Below are 22,553 nucleotides of genomic sequence, written 5' to 3' on the forward strand. Positions count from 1 at the left end.
TAATAAACAATATTAATTTTTTTATGCACTTTATAATAATATTATATAGCCTATATAGCACTCCTCAGTAAATGAACTACCCAAAGCAAAAATTAAACTTTCAATTCGAACCAGTAGTTGCTGAGATTATCGCGCTCAAACAAACAAACAAACGCTTCTCTATCTCTCTATATATAATATAGAAAAACCATCGGCAAAAAATAAATAAATGAACGTTACACGACAAGGGACAATAGACGCACAAAGACAATCGCACAGACCACGGCAAACCAATGTATGGCCAATACAAATGTTTTAAATGAGCGGGGACCGAATCCGCGACCGCCGCATCAACATCCAGGTCCAGTGAACACTGCGCCAACGTGTCATTATCAAAAGCAACTTCTTTCTGATAACCACGGTAAAGATTTAATATATGGAGAGAGAAAAGTGTGAGAGTGGTAATTGTAGGTATTAAGAATAAATCACGTTGCTCTTGTATACGGTTAATACACGTACAGGTTAAAAGAGTAGCTGCGGAGTTTCTTGCTAATTCTTCTCTGCAGAATCTACATTCCGAATCGGTGGTAGCTTCACTTTTAACGATAATTAATTAATTATAACAAATATAATTTGAAATTGTAAAATTACGGTTCAAAGGTGCTTTTGAAACCTACTTAAATAAATTATTTTTTTATTTTCAATACTGATTTTTCATGTCTCAGATTTACTTGCAAAAACATGCGGATTTCACAATAGATCATGAAAATGTCTGTTATGTCTAGTTAACATAATAAAGCCTAAATTTCAACTCACTACTAGTATCGAACGTAATTACTTTAAACACATCCTAGGTAACTGTAGCGTCACCTTTATGGACGCGTTTCAACGGATTCTAACATACGAAGAGATGGCTATCCTTACTCAATCGTTCATAATTATGAAGGGCAGGGTGGGGCACGGTAGGAAATATCCTGTTCAGAATCTGGAGCAGCCCAACTGTGGTAAGTACCTCGACCTTACAGAAGATCACAGCAAAGTAATACTTTTTTTCAAGCAGTGTTGTGTTTCTGTGGGGAGTAAGATGACCAGAGGTCATGGAGAGGGCCGGGGGTAGGTTCGGTAACGCATTGTGATGCTTCTGGTGTTGCAGGCGTTAATAACTACAGTAACGAACGGAAGTTGAGAGGGAGATATAAGTTAGTAGAGAGAGAGAGAGAGAGAGAGAGAGAGAGAGAGAGAGAGAGTTACGTTTCCTATATTACTGTAAGAGCTAAAGAAGTTATATTTCAGTCGTGTGGTCTAAAGCACATTCGTTTCTTTTTACCGACCTAGATATAGTGTCTGATAAAATACGAACCTAAAGCCAGACCAAGCGAATCCGCCCAGTCCGACCGCTATAGTGAGACACACGACACATCCGGACACTGAAGGTGCGTACGCAGCGGCGACCATAAACACCGTCTGAAAATACATACCATACCATAATTATATTATCTCCAAAACATTCGCTCAAAAAATGGCGATTCCAGGTTCGATTCCCGACCAGAACGGATATTTGTATTTGTTCAAATATTTTTTTCTGATCTGGTTGTCTGTCTTTGTTGGTCTCCCCACCGTGCCTCAGAGAGCACGTTAAGACCCGGTTGTTATCATAAGTACCTGATAGCGATTCGGTACTGATAGTAGGGAATATATCCGCCAACCCGCAGTGGTATGATAATAAATATAATCATAAATAAATTAATATTTACAGCATACACATACGGTTGCCTGTTTCTACGGTAAGCAACTTAATTTTTGTGTTGTAGGTAACAGCCAACTGGTATGTATATTTTTGTTTTTCGATAAACATACATACAAATAATACATATATACATATATAAAATAAATATATGTATTACACTCAGACAAATAAACCAAATCATCATCAGATTAAATAAATTATAGTTTAAAAAACACTAAAAAACCACGATTTTATAGCTAATCGAACTAAAAAGTAGAAAATAATTTTTAATTACAAAGAGTTTATATTACAGTACTAGAAGATCGAATAATCAATCATAATTAATTACTTCAAAATAAAATTATAATAAAATTTAGGTGAATAATTCAATTCAGAGTAAAAAACGTGGGGTGCATTTTACAATATTTTCATAACTTTTTATTATGTTTTTATAACTCTCCGCACATAGATAGTTGCAAGTAGAATAATTGTTACATTTGATATATCAAGCACCCCACGCTTTTTATTGGAAAGTTGTGGAAGTTGATGAAAATTATGCTCAAAGATTCCATTACATACATACATACGATTTTATTAGCTTGGGTTGTATGTATATACAATCCAAGCTAATAAAAGCGTGGTAAAATGAATAATTTATTAAAGAGTGTTTAAATAATCAACAGTTGAACACAGTATCATTTATAAGTCATGTAGGAACGTAATACTACTCAACGTGGATGAAGCCGTTACTGGCATTTAATATGTCGCTATCTTCAGTAGTACTTATGTGTTATTTTAGAAGTATTATATTAGTAGTTATATTAAAATGATCTTTTTGTCCGTAAAATTATGTATGTGTATTTTTTGCTAAAAAATAACATATATAATATAACTATATAATTATACCAACAATATAATTATGTAGTTACGTTCAATGAATAATTATGAAATATTACCTGCGAAAGAAAAGCGCCGCAATTAAATAGTTTCCTGATATTGGTTCGAGATAAAATCTGCATTTTCAACAGCCAGTCCGCCATATGACCGGCGACTTGTAAAACTATAGCCATGGCCAAATATGGCACCGCTGACAGAAAACCAGTCTGCGATGTTTGGAATTTGAATACATCTGCAGAAATAATATACACATTGTTTTTTATTCAAGGAATAAAATAATATCAATTGTAAAATTTATATTATTATTTTTTATTTAGTTCAAGATTTAAATTATTGTGATCAAATATTGTGAAAAAGGAGGGTAAATTTTATAGAGCGACATTGTTTTTTAGCAGTTTTGATTTAAAAAAAAAAAAAAAAACATTATAGCCTCTGTCACTTAATTGTAGCGTAGCGTTCTTCTGGTAAAAGAGGGTTTAAAATTGGTCCAATATTTTTTTGAATTTATCCGTTACAAACATTAAAAAATATAAAATTTTCCTTTATAATATTAGGATAGAAAAAACAATGCTGTGACCTTTGTCACACATACAGATACTTTATCAATACAACTTATACACATATACCATATGTACAAAAAATTCACAAACCGTGCATAAACGTAGGCAGGAAAGTGAGCAAGGTATAAAAACCCCAGTTTTCACTGAAATGCGCCACCACTATCGCCCAAACTGGTCCAGATGTTAGCATGGCTTTCCATGGGTGTCTAATGCGTGAACCATTTATTGATGTGGCACCACGGGACTCCTGAAAAAGATTTTTTTTGTATATAAATAGGGTAAACAAGCTATGGTATGCATAGTTAGCGGATATCAGTTTCAGATTTACAAATTTGCCGCCAGTAGGCTATTTTTGATAAGTTTTTTGACCCATTTTCTGGTTGTATATAATAATTATTTTTTCACCGACTTCAAAAAAGGAAGAGGTTACTCAATTCGATCGTATATATATTTTATGAATGTTCAGGAATAGCATCGTCGTTATAAATAAAAAAAAAAAAAAAAAAAACTATACCTGTATATATTTTAGCTCAGCGGCAGTTATATGAGGATCATTTTCAGGAGATTCTTTGACGACAAGCCACCATATCGTCGTCCAAACCAAACCCACAATACCTGTAAGTATTCAATATTAGTATTATATTTTTATCTAGTACTAGTATTTTAGTTTAATGGTACATTTTTTAAACGACTAGGGTAGCAAACAAGCGTACAATCCACCTAAAGGTAAGCGCTTGCCGTAGCGTATGGATGTCTTTAACACCTGAAGTATTCTAAGCAAGCGCGCTGCCGACCCTACCCCCATCCCCCCAGGAGCTCTGGTCCCCTTACTCACCAACAGGAACACAACACTGCTTGACAGCAGTATTATTTAGCTGTGATCTTCTATAAGTTCGAGCTACATTCCTCGTCGGTCTGCTTAAAATGTTTAGCAAGATATTTCCTGTTGTACCCTTCCTCAATAAAATTTGATGTTAAATATGCAATGTAACTGTTAAATGTGATATAAACAGTGATTATATGCAACAAAGAGTAATTACTCGTATATGAGGTATAAAGAATGATTTTTATGAACACTAGTAAAAGCAATTAACATATTTTACCCACATATAACAATTTTTATCTAAGATTTAGTCATCATTACGTCAATTATAAAGTATTATGTACTGTAATATGAATAATCTTCGCAATTAAACACTAAAAATAATTTGGTAGCTAAATCTGATATTAATACATCTGTTAATTGCTTGTTTGAGTGCCAGCAATAATTGCGCGTTTTAGCTATCGCTAGGTTATTGCATATATTTACTTAATGTCGGTGTGGATCTGATAAGTTTCACAACTGAAAAAAAAAAAACCTATGAAATAAATTAATTTATCACCTATGTAATAAAAAGTATAAATAAAAGCCTACGATCTATTCTCAGACCTACCATAAATACAAAAAAAAAGAATCACAAAAATCGGTCAAACCGTTTCGAAGGAATTCTGTAACAAACACTGTGACACGAGATTTATATACATTCAATATGTATGTAGGTACTCACCAAAAACGTAAAAGATTCCCGGCCAGCCTGTATAATGTGCTAGCATAGAGCTTATGGGCATAGACACAACAGTGCCAATGTAACTACCACTGAAGGCAAACGTCGCCAATCTGGCTCGTTCCTCACTCGGTGCCCAACGAGACCATACTGCGTGAATACATGGGTATGTTACACCCTGAGGATAAAAATAGATGAAATTTCGCTTTATATTATTGTTTGATAAATCACGATCACACAAAAAATTGTAAATTCCCACTGCTGGGAATAAGGTGCCTTTCTCCGTGTAGGAGAAACATCGGAGCTTGAAAATATAGTGTGAAATTAAGACAAAATAAGTATCAGTTTTGGTCGAATTAAAAGTATAAAATTTCCTCCAAATCTGTTATAATATTTATTAAATAATAGTCAGCACAAAATTTGTAACATTTTTTGAGTGAATAATAAAATAAAAGTAAAACAAATATTAAAACGTGACGATTTTCTTTCATAGTACCTAACCTTAGGGTTAGATATCTGAAGAAATTTAAGTACTTTGTTATACTGTCTTTGGAGTCAAAATTACCAAAGTAATACTTTTGTTAAACCAATGAATACATTACCTTACAAACATTTGCATAAGATAATGTCTTCGTTTTTGGATAAATTGCTTTTGTAAAGTTCCAAGGTATTACCAAAAAACTACATCATATGCTAATTTTATTCCATACTCATTCTTATTATTATTTAGAACTAATGGCTTTCACTAGCGCCAAGATAGCACAAACGATTTCGCCAATGTCACGCAAAAGGTCCCCATTTTTAACCGATTTCAAAAAAGGAAGAGCTTACTAAATTCGACCGTATATATATGTATGTGTGTGTGTGTATATATTTATGTATGTTCGGGGATAACTTCGTCGTTTATGAACCGATTTTGATAATTCTCATTTTAATATGTACGATTTTATTTTTGTGTTACCCACACATTAGGAATTCTAAACATTTTTGAATATCATATCAAAAATTGTCACGTCAATTTTCGATATGATATTCAAAAATTCTTATTCTGCTGGAAAGGAGATGTCTCAAGGGTGGTACCATGATAAGGAAATCAGGATCTGATGATGAAATCCCAGAAAAATCGAGGGAAACCCTCGAAAATTGTCGTGACGACTAGTGCGTTTGTTAATTTTTTTCGTCAACTTAGGTTGTATTACTTGTCGTTGTAATTGAAGTCGGTTTTTTTTTTCGTTTGCGAGCAAACACAATTATACTATATCCATTAGAGACGATACATTTATATTATATTAGCACAACGTACCTCAAATAATCCTTCCAGAATTCGTACAGTGATCAATAATGCCGTACTGGTGTGTGCCAGAGGTGGAGTGAAGAGCGTCAAAAGAGATGTGGCGCCGACTCCTATCGCGAACATCCTGTTCAAAAAGTATAGTAGTAAAGACGCTACACAGGTACTCGGATAGAAAATTTGTATTTTAAGAACATTTGTACCAACCGTATATGGGTTTTGGTCTGTAATAAAAGTAAGTAATAAAAATATACTAATTAAACCGACTCCAACCAAGACTTAAGATTATAGATATAATTTTATAAGATTATAATTTTCCAAGCCCTATTAGTGTTTCCGGTATCTATAAGTTAATGCGAGTTTTCATTATCATTATGGGAAATGGTTATGTCGTTTTCCTACAACTTGAAGGTCGTAGCCGTTAAGCTAATAAGCAAAGTTCCTTCAAATGGATCCCATAATGTTGCATGCTCTGTTTATAATTTACATTATTGTTAGGAATTATTCTATGGCGTTTATGTTCATGAGCCTACCTTTTATGGGTGGTAGATAGATTATTAGGGTTGCGGAGGGAGTGGTGAATATTCGTACTTGTTAAAAGTTTGCTGATAAGAATTAAACTTTTATTAATAATTTTATTAATCAGTAGTTAAATATAAAAGTTTAATTTTACTGTTACATAATCATTATTTCATGAAATTAATTATTTTTACAACACCATCTCCCTTGAATTATCATTGCAAATAAATGGAGTTTTCATTAAAGTCATACTTTTAAATATTACTACAAATAATTTTAACAGTGTTTTAGTACTATTTTTCTGCTAAGTCTTGATAAATTGCCCTCATATTGTAAAGTAACATAAACAGACTGAAATATTAAGTTTGACTATACTATTAACAATTATAGACGACTATACTATTAACAATTGTAGACAATTGCGTGTGGTGTTGTAAAAAAATGAACAAACCTGTTACCTCCTATTTTAGCAGCCAGCCAGCCGCCGGGTAGCTGAGTGATGATATAGCCATAAAAGAATGAACTCAACACCAGCCCCTTTGTTTGATACGACCAGTCGAATTCTGGTACCTGTCAAATGAAATTAATAATTTCAGGAATGTTTTTTTGAAGATATTACGCGCACAACATATGCAACAGCTTTTGTACAGTTTTAGTGTATTTTAAGCGAACTGTTATTGGGTTTACCGATTTTGATGATTCGTTTTTAAATCGAGCGCTGATCTTTGTCGCGTAGTCCCACTTAAATTTGAGGAGTATTTTTTGAGTAGTTCCTCATAATTCATATTTGATTGACTATTTATTTCACTACCTACGTTGTATTACTTGTCGATGTAAATTGAAGACTGTTTTTGTATCATTGCGAGCAAACACAATTATAATGGATAAGTAAACTTGAAACCCCTTGAAGATCCTTCGACTACCTCATCTATAATAACCGCGACCACTCAGCCAACAGCTTAACTAAGAAAAAATAAACTCTGAATTGAATTAGCCTCCAAATATCCCAATGCTGTACAAAGGCCTTTGTCTCATGGCGGAATGGATTAATTAATTAAAACTTTAGTTTCGTTTTAAAAACAACATTTTATAAATTCATTTAGTTTATCACTGATAATTACATAGGCATTCGTGTTTAAATATTTGCCTCGAATGATCAAAGCATGCTAAGTGACTGTAAATTAATGAGTTTTCAGTAAAATTGTTACGCTGCTAGCTGTTCAAAGTTATACCTTTTATTTTTGTCTTTAAAAAAATCATTATGAATATCCGCCGAATTCCATTATACGGATTTTTTTAAAACTGATTTTCCAGATAACCTTTTACAAGAACTCTACCTACCAAATGTTTCACAGACATCCAATATTTGCATAAGAAGGTAGGTATAACTACAGCTAAAACTGTCTGTCTGCTTTTCATCGCGGCGTTTATCTACAAACTTGGGCACTTTAAGTGTACATAACCCATGATTTGGACAAGTTTGGTTCATGCAAATGAATCGTAAAAAAATATTATCCTGCTGATAAAAATCAAATGTGAAATCGGACCAGATATAAATCGATACATGAAAACTTCAAGAAAACGTAACATTATCGTTACAAGCCATATAAGTAACACACTCAACTGATAAAACGTGCCCTTAGAAGACACGCGTAAGATTACGAGGGATCAATTTACGAATTATGACCTTCCTAATAGTTACTTATAAAAGTCAACTGTACATTATATCATTTTTGAACTTTATTCCTTCGACTTAAAGGTTTTCAGTTACAAAAACGCCGACTATACTCGGTTTAAGTCGGTAATGTGTGTCCCAATCTTTAGTACTTTAGAGTTTAATTTCGTAGGGGAATGCGAGATTTTTATACATTTGATATGTATTTACGGCTGTCCGCACGCAAATCTTCTATCGTAAAATTTTATATCGTCATGAAAAATTTTCTTTGCAAAGATTTTTCTCAAAAGGATTGCAAATATTATTTTATCTTTTTGATAATTTTACTTAAATTGCATGAGTATGATCTAATTTTTTTGGGTTCCCTTATAGAATCAATTTGTTTTCCGTCTGTCTGTCGAGACCCTTTTTCTCAGGAACGCGTGGAGGTATCACGCTGAAATTCATATCAAATTCTCAAGTATACTGTCCCTTGGAGATTTGAAAAAAATCAAACTTCTAGGTCAACACAAACGAAAGATACAGCCGTTTATACTGCAAATTTTCGGCACTCGCAAGGGAATCAAAACCTATAGGGTACTTCCCGTGAAATCAGAATCTTGAAATTTGGTACGAACCAACGTCTTATATAACAGATAAAGGAAAAATTGCGAAAAGCATAAATTTTTAGTTACATCATATAATAGAATTATTTAAAAAAAAATTGTTTGTATGGAACCCTTGCGCGAGTCAGATTCGCAGTTGGCCGTTTTTTTTTTTATTGGGGTAGACATTTAATAGATAAACGCCTCATACTCAACGATGGCAAATATAAATATTTCTTATATGCAACATGAAAGCGTCATGAAATATTTTTTTATAAAATTGGGTATAACAAAATAGGTTTGATCATTTATAATTTATACGCTTTTTTGAAACTGAACCATTTTTGTTAGGATCGATAAAAATTAATCTTATCTTCTAATATTTTATATCATTTGAGTAAAGTTATCTGACAAAATACTAGAATTCACAAAACCCACAAACTTCAAGGAGTTTCTTAATAGAGGAATGTAGTTTTTATTTATTATTAGTTTTTACTTCATTTTTATAATATTAATGCGATTTTTTGTTTGTTGCTACAACGAGCAAAGTTTGGGATTCATATTTAGTATGTCGTAAATAAAAAAATATAAATGCTGTGTGGTTACGGCATTAAAGAATATAGCCACCCCCTCTCTTTCCGTAGGTGTCGTAAGAGGCGACTAAGGGATAACACAGTTCCACTACTACCTTGGAACTTTGGCTTTGAAATACACAGGCCGAAGAAAGGCAGCAGCGTCTTCGGTGCGACAAAGCCAGCCCTGCGGTCACCAACCCGCCTGCCCAGCGCGGTGGCTATGGGCAAAACATATGACTTCACGCCAGTTTTGGCGTGAGCTTTTGGAGGCCTTTGTTCAGTAGTGGAATGCGAAAGGCTGATGTGATGATGATGATGTGATGAAAAAAAAATCTCTGTTAAACAACGTAAGTGAAAAATATATTATGAAACTAAACTAGTGAGTAGAAATAGTGTGACTAGAATTGTATACATACGTAGACTATAGTTCCGTTTGCCAGTTCCACCTGCAGAGGCTCCGTCATTGCAACCACGGCAACAGACAGGTTGACCCTCAGCGCGTAAACGTTGAAAAAGCCGAAGAAAGCCAGCAGAGCGACTATTAGTCTCCGTTTCTCCCAGAACCGCCAACATGGTGTGTGATTTGTGCGTTCCCTTATTCTTTCTCTGAAATTTGTAGCATAATTAATTGTATTTTAGATTGGAAATTGTATTATCTTCATTTTATTACATTTTACGCACAAAAATAGTTCATTGAAGTAAAAAGTAAAATAAGTAACTTTAATTAAAATTTCGAAAACTGTTTTTATTCGACTTCAAATAGGGGGACATTTTTAATTCGATTACTCCGTCAATTATGAATGAATTTTGATAATTCTTTATCTGCAAGGTTGATCTTATTACAGAGGCGGTCCTATATTAACTTTATAGCAATTGGTTCAGTGCTTTTTGAAAAAATCAACAAAAACAAAAAAAAACTTTTATTATCGAGGTTAGACAACTTGTCGATGTAAATACAATTAGTTTTTATTTTCACTTTATCACAAATGCGCTTATGAGTCCCGCAGTAACATCATTTCTCATCACCATGGGTAGACTGGTAGAGATCTCTTACAGAGATAAGTTCACCCTTGCCAACATTCTTTGTAAAAATGACTTGTAATTATGATTTTTTTAAAGTGCAATAAAGAATATATATACAAGTCGAATTTTTCGTTTGAGAGCAAACACAATTAAATTCAGATTTTATGCCCATTTAAATAATTGAAATATTTTTCTGACCGTAAGAGTCCGTTTGTATCTATTTTACAAAGCAGAAAGGTGTATGTAATATGTTTAGTATAATTACTTAGAGACGGGTATTAAAAAAATTGAATAATAAGAGTACGTAATATTTAAGGAAAATGAATATTGCAGTTCTAAGTTTGTTTTGTATGTTTTTTGGATATCAAGCAAAAAGTATGCGACAAAAAATTATGCGCTTATTCATCAACGTGGTAGACGGTAAATATTTCCGTCTGAAGATGTCTATTTAAAAATCTTAACTTATAACATGAACGGTATATAAAGCGGTAAGACAGTTGGTATGCTTGAATTTTCTAAGTAATAGGTATTTGAATCTGTTTATCAGATTCTGAAAATTCTTGTCATAGTAGGAAGCTAGACGTTTTTAAGTTCTTTATTTGACGTGCATCAATCACATATTTACGATTGTAATAACATACATTGGTAGTATTGGCACATGGGTTATATGTATTTAGTAATTTCGGTCTTTGATACTAAACATGACCTATTTGTATTGAGTGAAGCCAATTTTGCATTGACGCATATGAACAAACAAAAGCTCCACAACATCTAACGAAACTAAGTATTTTTGTGTCGAAATTCGAACATAATTAATTTCAATCATAAGTTTGAAAATTATTAAGGTTCTGTTGTCGAAGACCTTATTCTATAATAATTTCAAATTTATTCTATAATAATAAACAATAAAGTATATATGCGTGTGTGTCAAATACATGGTAGTGTGTGTAATTTTTATTGATTTAATGTATTTTTTTATGCACAATTAAAAAAAAAAATAACATTCTGTACTCTTTTTCTCTATATAAATTACTAGCTGTGCCCGCGGCTTCGCCCGCGTTGAAATTAGTGTCGCAATGTTTTCCCGGCAAACTTCCAGTGAAACTCTCATCAAAATCGGCTTAGCCGTTCCGTAAACCTTCCTCTTGCCAATGGTGGAGCCCTCTCTCCAATGGTGAAACCGCATGAAAATTCGTTCATTAGATTTTGAGCGATTCGATCACATACACTTTTGAGGACTTTGTTTTATAATACACTAACTGTTGCCCGCGACTACGTTCGCGTGGTTATGAAGATATGCATTACTATTAAGATGTTTAACGCAAACTATTTTTTTTATTTCAGTCACTTGAAATGCTTATCACACTGAGTAACATTTTAAAACGCACAATTTAGTATAATTTAATAGTTATTTTTATAAAACCTCTCTATACACCACATTTTTTGTTTTATTTTCAGGCTGTATATGTTTCATACAAACTATCAACCCCAATTAAACCCCCTTAGCGATGGAATATCGCAAAATCCATTCTTAGCGGACGTCTACTAACTATAATCTACCTCCCTGCCAAATTTCATCTTTGTCCATCTTGGATGGATGGACCATCCAGCGGTTTTCGAGTTCTCGTGATGTCAATCAGTGACCTTTCTTTTATATATATAGATTACGATGTATTATTTGGACACTTCCTCGCCATCTATAGAGCATACATTTTAAATTTCAAGTCTCTTACCTTAATAACATATGACTTTCATATAAACTTCCAACCCCCGTTTTATCCCCTTATGGATCGAGTTTCGTAAAATCCGTTCTCAGCGGATGATGATGCCCTATAAGGAACCTATCTGCAAAATTTCAAGTTTGTAGCTGTTATAGTTTCAGAGATTTCGTGATGAGTGAGTCAACCTACCATACCCCATTTTAACCCCAAAAGGGAGTTGATTTCTAAAGATACATTATTTGAACACCTTCTCAACATCTATAGAGCATACATTTTAAATTTCAAGTCTCTTACTTCAAAAACATAGGACTATCATTCAAACTTCCAACGCCCGTTTTATCACCTTAGGGGTCGAGTTTCGTAAAATTCGTTCTTAGCAAATGTATATGCCCTATAAGAAACCTACTTGCCAATTTTCAAATTTGTAGCTGTTATAGTTTCGGAGATTTCGTGATGAGTAAGTCAACCTACCATCCCCCGTTTTAACCCCAAAAGGGAGTTGATTTCTAAAGATACATTATTTGAACACCTTCTCATTATCTATAGAGCATACATTTTAAATTTCAAGTCTCTTCCTCCAAAAACATAGGACTTTCATACAAACTTCCAACCTCCGTTTTATCCCCTTAGGGGTAGAGTTTCATAAAATTCGTTCTTAGCAAATGTATACGCCCTATAAGAAACGTACCTGCCAAATTTCAAGTTTTTAGGTATTATAGTTTCGGAGATTTCGTGATGAGTGAATCAACCTACCATCCCCCGTTTTAACCCCAAAAGGGAGTTGATTTATAAATATACATTATTTGGACACCTTCTCACCATATAGAGCATACATTTTAAATTTCAAGTCTCTTACTTCAAAAACATAGGACTTTCATACAAACTTCCAAACCCCGTTTTACCCCCTTAGGGGTCGAGTTTTGTAAAACCCGTTCTTAGCGAATGTCTACGCCCTATAAGAAGCCTATGTGCCAAATTTCAAGTTTGTAACTGTTATAGTTTCAGAGATTTCGTGATCAGTGAGCCGACCTACTATCCCCCGTTTTAACCCAAAAAGGGGTTGATTTCTAAAGATACATTATTTGGACACCTTTTCACCATCTATCTATAGAGCTTACATTTTAAATTTCAAGTCTCTTACGTCAAAAACGTGGGACTCTCATACAAACTTCCAACCCCCATTTTACCCCCTTAGGGGTTGAGTTTCGTAAAATCCGTTCTTAGCGGATGTCTACGTCCTATAAGGAGTCTACTTGCCAAATTTCAAGTTTGTAGGTGTTATAGTTTCGGAGATTTCGTGATGAATGACCTTTCGCGTTTATATATATTATAGATATAGATTATAGATAAACTATAAGTGTGCGAAATTTCATACTCCTCAATCCACGCAATTTTCGTAAAAGGGGGTACAATGTTTTTGCTTCACGTATTAATATATAAAACCAGAGCATTATATTTGCTTTTACCAATTATAGATAAGAAAATGATATATATAGATATCTTATAAGTATACGTTAGATTTGCTCTGACCCGTTAAAAAGGTCATGTGACTTAGTTACGATGTAAGAAATCACATTAAAATTAACTTATTCCTGTACATTGTATGCAGGGTATTTTCTTTTGTGTCAACATTTTTAGCTATCCCTTAGGTGTAATGTAATTTATAGCAGCAGTGAAGCTTCTTGATAATATAACTTTATTTTTCCTCGTAGACTGTTTTTTTTTTTCGTTCTTTACTTCTTATGCCCTCTGCTATCGTACAGAGAATTATTTGACTTTTTTAATCATTCCTCAAGTGATATTAATATTGTGTAAATGTATTACGTAGATTATTCTCTTTTTGATAGGTTTTATAGTAAACTGCTTTATAAAACTTACTAAAAAATACTATTATATTTTGTGTTCACGATAAAAAGCTGTAGTTTATGGTACACTTTTGAAATATAACAACATAGAAAATAATTTAGCATGGTATGTACAAGAAATTGTTAGCTTTTAGAGGAGCTAGAGAACTAGAAACTAGCTAGAACATTCTATACCTATTGTATTCAAAAGACTAACCTTGAGAATAATAAGCTTGGGACTACATAAAATAACCTTTTGGTAGTTGACTACGTGTTTAATTTAGTCTAGGTTTCGAATATAGTATGCACAGAAAATAGCACTGAAACGATAAAAGATTTGTAAGTAACATATTTAGTTTTAGCCATAGTTTCTATCAGTTATCTTTTATTCAGTTTCATTCGACTCAATTTAAAGCCTTCGATTAAAAAAAAAGTTGACTCAAATTCCTTCGTATCAAAACTCATTATTAGTGAATTATTGCACTTTGTTCCGAGGTGGTATTTTAATCGTTGTGTTTTTTGATGTTTTAGTGGCACACGAGTTTTTTGGTCCATGAGTAACATTTTCCACACTACTCTACTAATTGTTTTTCTTTTTTGAAATTGGTCACGAATTAGTCGTAACTAATTCGTATACCGTAGTACATGATAGCGTTTCCCTTGAGCCAGTTGAGGACTTTATCAAAGTTACATTTGTACTTAATAGTTCTGTCGAATTTACTCCACCTAGTTAAGCCTTTTGCGCTAAAAGAGTAGAAGTTATTTAGTCAAATTTAACTCGCACCGGGATTAATTTCCACCTGACACTTAAAATGCATTTTTTAAATTTGGAAATCAGGAAGAAATAAAAGCTATAAAACGTCACTCAAATAAAAAGTAATCATAAAAATATTTGTTAATGAAATTGCGCTTTAAAACATTTAGTATCTAATACAATTATTATTTATATGTATGGGTATTTTGTATGTTTAATTACCTGAATATTCTACAATATTTTTACTATAGTTTTAACATAGTTTATACCAGTTATTTTTTTTATAAAGTAACATTTTAATAAATTTTTAATCGAAATTAGATTTTTATTAATACGGGCAAAAAACGAGGTTTGGCGTGGCATCCGAAGGATGGTAGCGCCGTTGGGAATTCAAGACGACAAGACGACCTCAATATGCGTCACCCGATTTAAGATGTAGTTTCTTTGCTGGATTAATATATTAAACGCCTGTAAGAAGTTAAAATTACGCCGTCTTCGACAAATATAATATCCACTCAATTTACTGACCGAGAAATGCAGAGAAAATGGAACCAGTTTGTTTAACGGACTTGAAATCTGATAATAATAGTCTATAAATCTAAGCACTTGTATATTTGGCATAGAGTACACATTTGATTAAATAACGCCAGTTTTAACTAATTACAATCATTCTCATGGCTATTATATACGCTACGCTCTCATAATTTTATGTAGCAATATAATATAATAAAAACAAATTAATTTCAGATAAAATGTTTAACTGTACATATACCATTACGTTACATTTTGTCTCCAGACACAATTAAAAAAAGAAATACCTATCTACATTGAAAAAAGTTTATAGTTTTAAAAATTTGTTTATTCAAGAAGAACATCAATCATCAAGCTATGTTTATAAGCTCCATTATCAACATCCAATTATCTGATTAATATCAAAAAATTAATTAAACCACAAAGAACGTCTAACTAATAAAACTGTAATTGAATTCATGACGTAGGTATCTATTTCAAACGAGTGTCTATAAATATTGCTAATATCATAACATTTTTACTATCACTTCTATAAATTTCACGAAACTTTCTCTCGTTTTATATATTCGGGGTAATTGTAATAAATTATGTATTGTACGTATGTGATAAAAAATACACTAAAATGATAGTAAACTCTATTAAATGTAATGACGTAAAAATAAATCGCTCAATAACAAATTGTTTACGCGATACCAATATTCAATTTACCAAGTCTGATCTTATAATCAATATTTTGTCATAGACTCAAAGCAGTAAACAGAGGTAGGTTTGCTTATTTCCATGTACCCTCAAGATATATCAGAATTTCAATAGCAATTCTAATCAACACTGGCGGCTTCAAAGGCTGCGTGTTCTCATCTTAAGCAACGTGCATCCTCCAATTCTATTCCAACTGTGATTATATTCACGTACAGTTATTATATAAATTTACTGTGTCAGGTATTATTTGCTATTCTTTATTGAAAACTAAAATAAAAAATTCTTTGATAGTTCGCATGTAACTTATATTATGGGAAAAGAGATGACGAAATGGATAGAATACGTGAAAAGATTACGGGTTTTATTTATCTTTACGATTCGACTCGCGCTTGGTGAAAGATTGGTTAAAAATTCCATTTTGAAGATCCAATAAGAATTTTGATTACATAACTTCGAGGCACTAAGAAAAATAATTTTAGGAACATCGTAAATAATTTTAAGCATAAGTCGAATTAACTAGTTAAATGACGGTCGAAATTATTAAGTAGACTTCTTTGAAATAATGCCTCTCATCAATCTCATCATTAAATGAGATTCAATAGAATAGAATTAGGTTGTCGGAGAATAAGCCTGGGAAAAGTAAAATTTCCAAATAGGCTTTACTTACATCTTTACCAAATATATTAAACGTCCATTATTTACATAATAGGCTCATATGTTCATCCACTCTATTATGTAAATAGGAACGTAATAGTAGACGAAGGTCTTCAGTAAACGAGGGATTGGAACTATAAAATAAGTCGGCTTGTAATAAACATGTCACGGACTTATTTAACTCTTAATTAAGTGAGGGCCTTTTGTACTGTACAATAAAATGACCAATGACTAAAAAACGAAAAAATGAAAATTATATCGTGTACTTTTTAACAGGGTTAAAGGCTAAAGTTGATGGCTATTTAATTCTGTTGGTATTATGTTAAACGATAGATAAATCTGATCTTAATCGCTCACTAAAATACAAACCGCGTCACTAATTTTGTGTAACTGCAGTGTCAAGTATTTAGAGTAAATAGAGCAATAAAGAAAAATTCGTGACGAAACTTGGAGAGACTCTGAGAGTGTATACATTCCAAATCTGAAGTAGAGCAATGAGCTACATTAAAATTCCTGCGTTCGGTAATTGCTACATTCTTGGGTTATTTAAATTTGTATTTCAGACAATTTTCGGTTTCAACAAATATGTACCTTCAGTCAATATACTTTCAGCGAACACAGTCATGTCATTTGATATCGGCTAAAATAAACTTCTATGTATCTGTTTGTATATGAGAGGGAACGCATACGTAGAATAATATTAACTAAGGCTATTCTCAAACAAGCTTTCAAATTAAATAAGTTTGACAAAATTTCGAATTGCACAATAAACGGATAAAATATATATTATATAATAATCCGATTGTATTATATTAAATATGAATAAAATATTTTTGACTATTCACATGCGAAATTGCGTTATACACTTTTATCAATTTATTAGCCAATACATAACATATAATATTTTTAAAATTTAAGTACCGTGAAAATCTTACGGGTTTATCTGATTACATGATTCACGATTCAGCCTGTAACACCCCACTGCCGGGAATAGGCCTCTTTCTTCATGTAGAGGAAGGATCGGAGCTTAATCCACCACGCTGCTTCACTGCGGGTTAGCGGATATGTTCCAACAATCGGGACCGACGGATTAACGTGCTTTCTGTGGCACGGTGGGGAGACCCACAAGGATAGACATCCCAACCGGGAAGAAATATTTTTATAAATACAAATATCCATCCCGAGCGGAAATCGAACCCGCGAACCGTCTAGAATCGTTACTACACCAGAGCGGTTCTTATCTGGTTACAGAGAGGCATTCAATTCATGAAGTTTGTTTTTGCATTTGTGTACAATTGGTTATATTTTCTTGGGAATACTGGAGAAAGATTTCTAGTTTCAATACCTAATCAAATGATTTTCCGTTGTTTGTGTATTGTTCCTTAAAATAACATCGTCATTGATTACCCTAGGGAAGGCAAAGACGATTCTAGCATAATTCCCTCTTGTAGTAGTCACGCTCATATTGTGTACCTAAATAGGTCAAAAAATACCCTTTGTTTCTTTTATTCCAATCACGATCTATTGACATTTCTTTTATTTAAGATTTTACGAATAAGTGAATTGCATCGAATCATGTTATTGTTATTCAACATTTTGATGATGTTACTGCAGTTTGATACCATCATTTACAAATCATTCAAGATATGAGTTCTAAAGTAAGATATATACTTCATAATTGTGAATATTTTCTATTTTTCTATGTTTTTATTACTTTTAGAATGTGAGTAAAATATTAGTAGTCTTAAGAAACGTTGTTCGAAAATTTTAATATATTTTTTAAATGTGTTGATATAACATATTGTAGGTACTAAATATAAACTGGTTTTAATTTTTTATCAGTGAGGTTTCTGACAAATAGCGCTTTATTAATAAAACAACCACACATAACATTTAAAAAACATAATCGATTATACTTTTCTACATTTCTTTAAATTCTATGGCTTTATTATTATTACTTTTTGTGGTTTTCAATGGTGCCAAAAGTAAAATATACTTAAATAGAATAGAGGTTATGTTAGAGTAGAGTTAAATAGGTTAGAGGTCATGTATTAAAATAGTCACATTTCAAATTTAGAATATCAAAATAGATCGTTGGATTACAGCTTAATAACTTTATTTCAAGCATTTACTGCCATTTTGAATAATGTTTAACGAGGCAAGCAAAATAGGAGTTGCCATTGTGAAATTTGCCTTCACTTTGGAACCATTTCGAAATGGGTCGTTAAAATGTATACTTAAGAGTATTTGATGGTTATTTAAGGTACGTATCATGTAATATTTGGATTTTAGAAATAAAAATATCTTGTATTGTTTTAATTTTTAAATAAAGAAAAAAAAAAAAACTTTAAACCTTATATACAATATAAATAAATAAACATGTTGTTAAAAAATAATTTTGTATCTCATAATTTAAATGCAACCGACTAAGCGTAAAAATTGTGCTAATTTTTATTAACAATTTTTTACCTTTCAAGGTAATTAGCGAGCGGAACGTATGATTTTAAAATGCTACAAATAAAATGCGCCGTGCAGCTTTAGTTTTAAAGTACACAAACAAAAATATTACTTTTAAAACAATTATTTTTAAAATATTAACAACTAGAGGCAGCTACGAAGCGGCGGACCTTTTTGGCTACAATACTTTGTATAACAGGAAGTTTTCCTTACGTTTAATAATATCTATTATATCTACCCTAACGTAGATTAGGGTCTACTTTACATACTCTTCAGCTATATTCAATTAACTACAGAATTTTCTTTAACCCATTTATTTTATAAATAATATTTTTACAAGTTAGTAATCCACGCAAATCATACTCATGCCAATGAAGTTTTCACTTCTGTCATGCGGTCTTAAGCACACACTCTATTTTTTTATTGTTAATCATTTTGTATAATTATACATTTTCAACAAGTATTTCTCAATTCATCTTATAATTTAGTTTACGGCTTTTACGGCTTGCAGGATCAACGTTACGACTTCGAATGCCATATTCAATATTATACTCAATATTATAATAATTGTATTGTCACAACTGACAGCGCTAACTGCTAATTGAAGTAAATGTATGCGACAAGACGTATACTTATGTAATATCGGATGTGTGCAGCGCACTGACGAACTGACAATGTTAGTAATACGATCAATTATTTAATTATTACCCATTTATCTATTAATATTTCAATGCCCCACAAAATCCAATAAATAAAATAACCTTAACCTTCCTACATTTGTATTAGGATATAGATGAGTTCAAAGCATGCAAAGCAAATCATATCTAGGTATTGTCTTAAAAAAAAATTGATTTTACCTACGTCATTTGCTTCTGTCACGATTGATCTTCATTAGAGTTGTCATTTTTTTATTTCTTTTCATGGCATTTAAATGTTTAGGAGCTTGTGACATTTTACGCGTTATTATTGTCGGAATGAACTTGTATAATTTTCTTGATTTTCGTTTTTACTTACATTGGTTTAATAAATACCATTGAGTTATATTTTTTATTTAAAATTAATATCCAATGGCTCTAAAATGCCCGTCAATTTAGACATTAAACCTAAAAGAAACCAAAATATATGATTAAATTAATTATAGGCGAGCAGTTGTAAAAAGTTATTTTCTTAGATACAGATAATTTTGAAATAGAAAAGTATTTAATTTCAAATTTTTCTTTAATTTTTTTTATATAACTATGTCGGCAAACAATTGTACGGATCGCCTGATGGTAGCTTAAGACGTCGGCTACACCATCAGAAGCATCGCAAGCGCGTTGCCGAGCCTATCCCCAATTCCTCCTCGGGAGCTCTGGTCACCTTACTCACCAACAGGAATACGACACTGCTATAGAGTAGTGTCATATTAATCTGATCTTCTGTAAGGTCAAAGTACTACCCCAGTCGGGCTGCTCCATATTTTGAGCAGGAAATTTCCTGTTGCACCCTGTCTCAGTTAAATATATGACTATAATGTAGTCACCGATCACCGATAAGATATATCGAATAATCTCCCTACCGTGTCTGCCGATGACGCCGTCGAATTCTATTACAGTCATATAAATAACGGTCATTGTCAGGTAGGTTTTGCTTAGGAAAAGACAAGTCTCTATATAGCTTACAGCGATCTGCGTAAGATTAAGCTGTTTCTCTAAATTGGAAAGGTAGGCATTGCCTATAAAGAAAAACTTACAGGCTCTTCCACATAAAAATTAATAAACCTTACATTTTTAGTTAATAATACCAATTCCATTTCCCATACCGTTTCAAAAGAAAATGTGAAAAAAATCCATCTCCTAAACGGCATTTAAAAAAAATTACGCTCCGTTACAATAATAATTTAGAAAATTTATTTTCACGAGAACATTTCACATTCAATGTCGCATGCTCTTCGCATATTCGTTACATTTAACTTCAGTATCGACTTTCTAATGGACGACTTGTTACGATACGAATTAATATAATTGTACCTTAAATAATTACAAGAGATATTAATTTAATTGTGTAAATATAATATTATAATTGGACGAGATTAGTTACAACTGATTTAATTCTTCAATAATTATGTAACAAACGCTACTATCTATTTTACCCGCTGCTACTATCTATTTTTAACTGCTCGAAAGGGGTAATTTTATTCTAGGCTATTAATGAAATTATTTAACCGATTTCAAAAATGGAGGAGTTTCTCATTTCGACTGCATTTTAATGCATGTTACTTCATAACTTATTCTGGGTAGGTATACCGATTTTGGTGATTCTTATTTTAATCGCAAGCTGGTTGGTGCTTGTCGCGTGGAAATATTTAAATTTGATAATAATTTGACGTTTTAAAGATGTGATGTTTTAAAGGAAAAATTTATTATATTCTTTTTAACGCATTTAAAATAAAAGTTTGTGTTTTAAAATGTTTTTTTTTTAGTTTATTATAATAATGCACATTTTTTTTTTCATTTCTTGCAGATACTTCTCAGCAGAATCTACCTTCCGAATCGGTGTTTAAGTAAAACAATATAACAACAATATATTTGTTTAAGTACAACAAAAAATTAAAACATGCTTTATGCATTCATAATTCTGTTTTTTTTTTTTAACAAAAAACAGTAGGTATTGCATTGCATCCATTATAACTCAGAATTTAAGAAACACTGACAATACAAAAAAAACAAACAATAGCATACGATTCTTTGCAAATACTAAACAACACAGGATGACAATGGACAGATATTTTCATTAAAATAATTAAGGAAATACTTATCGTGAGAGATCAAACGACAAAAGTGATCATTAACAAATAATCGAGAGAGGTTGATACTCGTGTTTCTGGAATCATTGCGTATCTTACGCGCAGTTATCTGAACTCCCGCTGGTATCATTATTTAGATGACAACCATAAGATGTAGATGGTGTCAGCCGACCTAATTACCCTGTGACCCAATTACGTTTTTAACCACCGAAAATCATTCAATTTAACTGATTGACACAACGATAAAATATTCGTTTAACTTTGACTCACATTTGAACTTTAAATATTGACTAGCCCGTTGGCGCAGTTTCTAGTGACCCTGCTTTCTGCTCCGAGTGTATAGATTTATTATTATTTATTATTATTAAAATCTATGATTAATTTGATATTTATACACCGTTATATCTTAACATACTTATGTTTATATTATAAAGCTAAATGTTTGTTTGTTTATTTTCTTAAATGCATTAATCTCAGGAACTACTCGTTCGAATTGAAAAAATCTTTTTGTGTTGGGTAGCTCATTTACCGAGGAAGGCTACAGGCTATTTTTTTCCTCAAATTAATGCGTGTGAAACCGCGGGGCACAACTAGTTATTGTATAAAATGAAGTCCCTCGTCGCGTCTGTCTTTTCGCGATGTATTCAAAAACTGAAGAGAGTCTTACTTGAAATGTGGTAATTGAACAAATACTATTAAGAAGGATACAATTTTAATCTTTATTAAATTAAGTTA

The 22,553-nt window shown here is 32.2% G+C and overlaps 1 protein-coding gene and 1 long non-coding RNA gene across 2 annotated transcripts in view; one reads left to right on the top strand and one right to left on the bottom strand.

Annotated features, from left to right (window-relative positions):
* LOC123654405 (vesicular glutamate transporter 1) overlaps window positions 1-22,553 on the bottom strand; it is a 43,626-nt gene that overhangs the window by 826 nt on the left and 20,247 nt on the right. The window contains exons 2-9 of the mRNA XM_045590315.1: window positions 9,767-9,944; window positions 6,968-7,086; window positions 6,010-6,124; window positions 4,710-4,884; window positions 3,677-3,777; window positions 3,253-3,409; window positions 2,662-2,834; window positions 1,340-1,443 (exon numbers count right to left, since the gene is read on the bottom strand). Coding sequence (XP_045446271.1) covers window positions 1,340-1,443; window positions 2,662-2,834; window positions 3,253-3,409; window positions 3,677-3,777; window positions 4,710-4,884; window positions 6,010-6,124; window positions 6,968-7,086; window positions 9,767-9,944 — 1,122 coding nt within the window. The remainder of the gene's footprint in view (window positions 1-1,339; window positions 1,444-2,661; window positions 2,835-3,252; window positions 3,410-3,676; window positions 3,778-4,709; window positions 4,885-6,009; window positions 6,125-6,967; window positions 7,087-9,766; window positions 9,945-22,553) is intronic.
* On the top strand, window positions 1,233-21,647 carry LOC123654406. The gene is made up of 3 exons (XR_006743236.1): window positions 1,233-1,245; window positions 5,367-5,373; window positions 21,536-21,647. It is a non-coding gene; the product is annotated as an uncharacterized LOC123654406 (long non-coding RNA).

Source organism: Melitaea cinxia, chromosome 6 (assembly GCF_905220565.1).
Source record: "Melitaea cinxia chromosome 6, ilMelCinx1.1, whole genome shotgun sequence".
Classification (NCBI taxonomy): domain Eukaryota; kingdom Metazoa; phylum Arthropoda; class Insecta; order Lepidoptera; family Nymphalidae; genus Melitaea; species Melitaea cinxia.